The sequence below is a fragment of the Crocodylus porosus genome, unplaced genomic scaffold (genome assembly GCF_001723895.1).
Source record: "Crocodylus porosus isolate Cpor-Errol unplaced genomic scaffold, CroPor_comp1, whole genome shotgun sequence".
Lineage (NCBI taxonomy): Eukaryota > Metazoa > Chordata > Crocodylia > Crocodylidae > Crocodylus > Crocodylus porosus.
Genome location: NW_017728920.1, coordinates 9,160,238 through 9,166,529, shown reverse-complemented (window position 1 = coordinate 9,166,529; position 6,292 = coordinate 9,160,238). Strand labels below are relative to the sequence as shown.

General features: G+C 46.2%; 1 protein-coding gene across 1 annotated transcript in view; it reads left to right on the top strand.

Moving 5' to 3' along the window:
* ASCC1 (activating signal cointegrator 1 complex subunit 1) overlaps positions 1-6,292 on the top strand; it is a 63,575-nt gene that overhangs the window by 35,337 nt on the left and 21,946 nt on the right. Inside the window, exon 8 of the mRNA XM_019538562.1 lies at positions 4,824-4,903. Within this exon, the coding sequence (XP_019394107.1) occupies positions 4,824-4,903 (80 nt within the window). The remainder of the gene's footprint in view (positions 1-4,823; positions 4,904-6,292) is intronic.

Below are 6,292 nucleotides of genomic sequence, written 5' to 3'. Positions count from 1 at the left end.
CTGGGTGCGGCCCTCCAGCCAGTTGGTGACCCATTTGACTGTGTGGGTGTTGACACCACAGTCCCCCAGTTTCTTAATGAGAACAGGGTGAGAGACGGTGTCGAAGGCCTTCTGAAAGTCCAGAAAGACTACGTCCACTGCTACCCCTGCATCTAAGGGTTTGGTGACCTGGTCATAGAAGGCCACCAGGTTGGTCTGACAGGACCTGTCTCTAACGAACCTGTGTTGGTTGCCCCTAAGCATAATCTTCCCTGCTGGCCCCTCGTGGACATGTGCCAGAATAATTCTCTCAAAAAGCTTACCCAGGATCGAGGTAAGACTAACTGGCCTATAGTTATAGACTAACTGGCTCATGGATAGTCTGGGCACTGCCCATCCAGCCTGCTAGGCAAAAGGGTTGAGCACCACTGATCTAACTCGTTTCTTTATAAAGTATTCTCAGATGCAGTGCAAGTGAAAGATGCTGTATAATACAACTTTACCACTATGTATTAACATGTATAGATTCTAGTACTGGCATATGAATTGTAAGGTTCAGTTGCCTGACTGCAGAATTTACTATCTATCTTTGCCATGATGAACTCTGCATATTACTCCCCAGACTGCAGGTTATAGCTGATAGACTGATGGAGCACTTTGTGAGCTCTGGACTGATGATCAAAGAACGGGATAGATTTGTTGAAGTGTGGGCCCAGGATCTAAATTACATAAAATATATGTAGAGTCCTTGAGAACAAATAGTATTTTTCGCGTTTTCTTCCTCTCTACCCTCAGTACTTCCAGAAAGACTTTCAGGGACAAATTGCAGAAATGTAAAGCATTTGCAAGTACAGATGTGTGCTTTTGACATACTGGGTCCATCTACAGGTGCAATTAATGTGCCTGAATTTTCTGCACAGGAAATTCAGGTACATTAAACTGTCCCCCTGCATGCATCTCAATGTGCACCTGTTAGGAGCAGTTCAGTCTAGGACTGCTCCTGCCCTGCTCTGCCCCTTTGCAGCAGCCAGGGGGAGCTGCAGGCTCCCCCAGGTGCCAGTCCTGGACTGGCAGGGGGCACGGAGGCTGGTCCAATCTCTGCAAGGCAGGGGAGAGCTGCAGCAGTTACTAGGGCAGCTCTCCCAGCCGTGTGAAGATTGGGACTTGTTCTGATCTCCACGTGGCTGGCAGGCAGTGTCTTGCTGAACCGGGAGAGCTCTTCCCAGCCCTGGTGGCTCCTTGATGCCTACGCTGACTGGGAGCAATTTGTTTCCGGTCAGTGTCTACATGTGCGCTTTGGTGCATTAGTTAAATGTGCCAATGTCTGCTATCTGTATCTACAGGTACTAGAAAATGGTGCATTACACTAATCTACTGCCCAATAATTGCTGCACACATGTAGACAATGACATTTTACTACAAATTAGATTAGTCTAATGTGTAGTAAAGTGTCTCGTGTAGATCCACCCACTGTGTCATGTAAAAATGCAGAGTTGCCCGAACAATCACAGGTTGCCCCTGAACAATCTAGAGGTATCAGGTTGAAAATGAATGGAAATGTATGAAAATTTTGTTCTTTCCACCCAAGTTGCTCAGCTGTGAAATCAAGATAATACCACCCATCCTCAGTGTCCAGATTGGAAAATACATGCATTAATCTTTATGAAGCATTCAAAAACAGTGGGAAGAGCATCCAAGAAATGGCTAGAAAGAAATAATTGTGTGTGCAATGCAAGCTGTGGAGGCTTTATGTTAAATGAAGCCTGCATGTTCAATGTTGAGATTAAAAAGAAATATACAGTGACTAGCCATTCACTGAATGAGGTAGGGGTCTTGTGGAACAAATAAGGGGAAGGGGAAGAACTAGATTTGGAACTCCTGAGGCAGCTCTCGGAGACCATAAAGACTAGGGAAGCGGTAGTCATGGGGGACCTAAACTACCCTGACATGTGCTGGGAGACACAGACAGTAAATTCCCACCGTTTACACAGGTTCCTATCCTGCGTGCAGGACCTCCACCTGGTGCAGGAGGTACATGGTCCCGCTAGGGGGAATGCCTTACTGGACCTGGTATTGGCAACGGGGAATGACATGGTAGGGGACCTACAGATCAGTGGTCACCTTGGGGACAGTGACCACCAAATAATAGAATTCACCATAAGGTGTAGAGTGGGAAAGGTAACTAGTAGGGTAGAAGTGCTAGACTTTAGGAAGGCTGACTTCAACGAGCTCAGGCATTTAGTCAATGATGCACTGCAGAGTAAGAGATTTGGTGAGATGGGGCCCCGGAAGGGTGGCTGTGCCTTAAGGAAGCGATCTTTCGGGCACAGAGGGAGACGATCTTGATGCAGGGGGAAAGGGGCCAAGAAGCTTCCTTGGGTAACCAGAGAAATCCAGAGTAGCCTAAGGGCACAAAGGGGGGCATATAAGCAGTGAAAACGGAGAAATTACTAAAGCGGAGTATTCCTCCTCATCTGGCAGTTATAGGGAAGCAGTTAGAAAGGCCAAAGCTACCATGGAGATGAGGATGGCATCCCAAGTTAAGGATAACAAAAATTGTTTTTCAGATATATAGGGAATAAAAGGAAGGCCCAGCACAGCATAGGACCACTACTGAACGGGCAAAAGCAATTGATGACAGGCAGGGAGGACGAGGTTGAACTCCTCAATGAGTTCTTTGCCTCAGTGTTCCTAAACAAGGGGCAAGACAGGTCTCACAATGGGATTGTAGAGAGGCAGCAGCTGGGTGCCAGACAACCAAGTGTTGACCCTGAGATGTTGCAGAGTCACTTGGAAGGACTGGATGTGTTTAAGTCGGCAGGCCCAGATGAGCTCCATCCGGGGGTACTGAAGTCACTGGCTGATGTCATTGCACAGCCACTAACAAAAATATTTGAGTACTTGTGGTGCACGGGCCAGGTCCTGGAGGACTGGAAAAGGGCCAATGTGGTCCCTATTTTCAGGAAGGAGAGGAAGGAGGATCCAGGCAACTATAGGCCAGTCAGTCTCACCTCCATCCTTGGTAAAGTCTTTGAAAAGATTATTAAGGCTCATATATGTGAGAGCCCAGCAGGAAGAATTATGCTGAGGGGAAACCAGCACGGGTTCGTAGCGGGTAGGTCATGCCTGACTAATCTAGTCTCTTTTTATGCCCAGGTTACAAAACACCTGGACGCAGGAGTAGGGGTAGATATCATTTACTTAGACTTCAGGAAGGCCTTCAATACGGTATCCCACCCCATACTGGTGAACAAATTAAGAGGCTGTGACTTGGACGATTACGCAGTCCGGTGGGTGGCAAATTGGCTAGAGAGTCTTACCCAGAGAGTGGTGGTGGACAGGTCAGTATTGACCTGGAAGGACGTGGGCAGTGGGGTCCCTCAGGGCTTGGTCCTTGGACCAATACTCTTCAATGTCTTCATCAGTGACTTGGACAAGGGAGTGAAGTGTACTCTGTCCAAGTCTGCAGATTATACAAAACTGTGAGGAGAAATGGACACACGGGAGGGCAGGGAACAACTACAGGCAGACCTGGATATGTTGGACAAATTGGCAGAAAACAGCAGAATGTGATTTAACAAGGAGAAAGCAAAGTGCTGCACCTAGGGAGGAAAAATGTCCAGCACACCTACTGCCTAGGAAATGACCTGCTTGGCAGCACAGAAGTGGAAAAGGACGACATGAGTCGTCAGTGTGATGAAGTCATCAGCAAAGCTAACTGCACTTTATCATGCATCAGCAGATGCACGACAAACAGAACCAAGGAGGTGATACTTCCCCTCCATCGGGCACTGGTCAGACTGCAGTTGGAATACTGCGTGTAATTTTGGATGCCACACTTTAAAAGGGCTGTGGATAACCCGGAGAGGGTCCAGAGAAGGGCCACTCGTATGGTTAAGGGCTTGCAGGCCAAGACCTATGAGGAGAGACTAGGGCACCTGGACCTCTTCAGCCTTCACAAGAGAAGGTTGAGAGGCGACCTTGTGGCTGCCTATAAATTCATCATGGGGGTGCAGAAGGGAATTGGTGAGGCTCTACTCACCAAGGTGCCCCTGGGGGTTACAAGAAATAATGGCCATAAGCTAGCAGAGAGCAGATTTAGACTGGATATTAGAAGGAACTTCTTCACAGTTAGAGAGGCCAAAATCTGGAATGGGCTCCCAAGGGAAGTGGTGCTCTCCCCTACCCTGGAGGTCTTCAAGAGGAGGTTGGATGGGCATCTGGCTGGGGTCATCTGAACCCAGCAAACTTTCCTGCCTATGCAGGGGGTCGAACTCAATCTATTGAAGTCCCTTCTGACCCTAACATCTATAAATCTATGAAATAGTTTGTGATCACTTATTTGTTATATCATAATGTTTACACACAAGGGGGGTGAGTTAAGATTCTGGTATTTTCTAACTTGTGTGCAAAACGGCAACCTTAATGTTTTGATGCATTTGTGTTTGTGTTTACATACACGCATACACGTATGTTCTCTCTCTCTCATGCACGCACACACAGAGTCTTACCACACCAATGAAAGGACATTTCTCAAAAGTGACCAATCCAAATGTTTCTAGGTGTTGTCAGGAATGTGCTTTCCATTATAATCAAATGCTCAGTATGGCTTGTGGGGGTGTTACAGGAGCTGTAAGAACCTGTCATTGCTGAATCTCATCCTGACCAGACATGGAACCCTAAATGTTCTAGAGGGTCCTTTTTATGTGAAATTATAAACTCTTTTTTTAAAAAATGCATGTAAAATTGACAATGGTTTATTAAATGGCTACAGAGATTTGTGGGGTAAACAATGAAAACTTTATCCTATCTCAAGTTCACTCTGGAAATGTTTTCCCCTCTAGCTGAAGAGCGAAACTATATAAATATAGGAAAATCACCCTTCAAGGAAAGGGAATCGTTTGATGGCCGAAAAATAATGAAGGTCAGTATTGAATTATGAAGGTGACTATACCACTAACCAGGTTAATATACCCAGTAATTTGAAACACCTCCTTAAAGATATATTTGTCTTATGCTTATGGAAATCTTCTGGCAAAAATCTAGAAAATTAGTCATTGGAAGTATTCTAGTATTAGTACAAACCCTGTTAAGTTTGGTGAGATTTTAGAACAAACAAGGAGGCATGTAGACATGATGCTTAACAGGCATTTGAGTTGTGGTTGACTGTATTAATGTTTACCCTTGGCTACCTGGTCCCTTATCTTTCCTTAGGCCAGAAGGAAACATTTTGTTGCTCTAGTTTTAGTCTCATTTATGTTCTTGTCAATAAAACCAACTGTTACATCAGACTTTTTATGTCATGACCATTAGTTACTGCTCAAAAAAAAAGAAAAAGAATAGCAGGCAGACCCTGAGGTCAGGTTTGAGAGCAATCAGAGAAATTGGAATAAGATAACTGACAATGCAGATGAATTAGCCCATGACTCCTGCAGCAGTTAGAGGATGATGCTGAAGTTCTATCTAGAGGATTTCATTTTGCTAATTCTAAGTGGTGGGGCTATAGAAGAAAATAATTAAGATTTTACCATTAGAAATTTGTATCCAGTTTCCATTTTTACTGTGGTAAGGAATGGAGTTTTGAGAGTTGAGGAGAACAAATCATCAGGAGACGGAAAATGGGGCTTGTAGGTTAGTAGGAAAAATATGGAGGAAGTTCTGGCTGTAGACTGAAGAGAAAGGAAATTAAGAGAGGTTGCAGGTAGGCCCGTGCAAAGTGGCTAGTACTTGCTTTAGCTTCAGATTCAGATTCAGCCGATTTGGGGAACAGTGATTCAATTTGGTGATTCGAATAGCTGTCCCAAATCGATTCAGCTGAATCTGATTTGGAGATTTGGCTGCTGCCAAATTTCTGAATCGCCAAATCACACAGGCCCATCCCCTGCCTGTTCTTCCAGCCCAACAATGGCTGCCCCACCTGCTCCAGCACGTTGGAAAAAAAAAAAAGCCCTGACTCACTGGGTGCTGCCAGGTGGGAGAGCAATTCCCGCTGCCCCCACTGCCACATGCTGTGTAGGGGGCTCTGCATGAGCCCCCTGACATCCTCCTCTCACTGTCTCAGTCCCCCCCATGGCTGCACTGCCTGCCCTAGCTCCAGCTCTTTGAGGAAAAAAAAACAACTAAAAAACCCCAGGCTCACCAGTTCTTGGTCTGTGGAGGATGATCCCTGCTGCCCTGCACCACGTGGGGAGTTCTTCTACACACACCCCTGAAGTCCCAAGGCTGCTGCAGGATCTGGTGGGCTGGGACAGTGGGGAGAGGAGACTGGGGGGCTCATGCAGAGCCACCGTGCAGCGTGGGGCTGGGGGAGCAG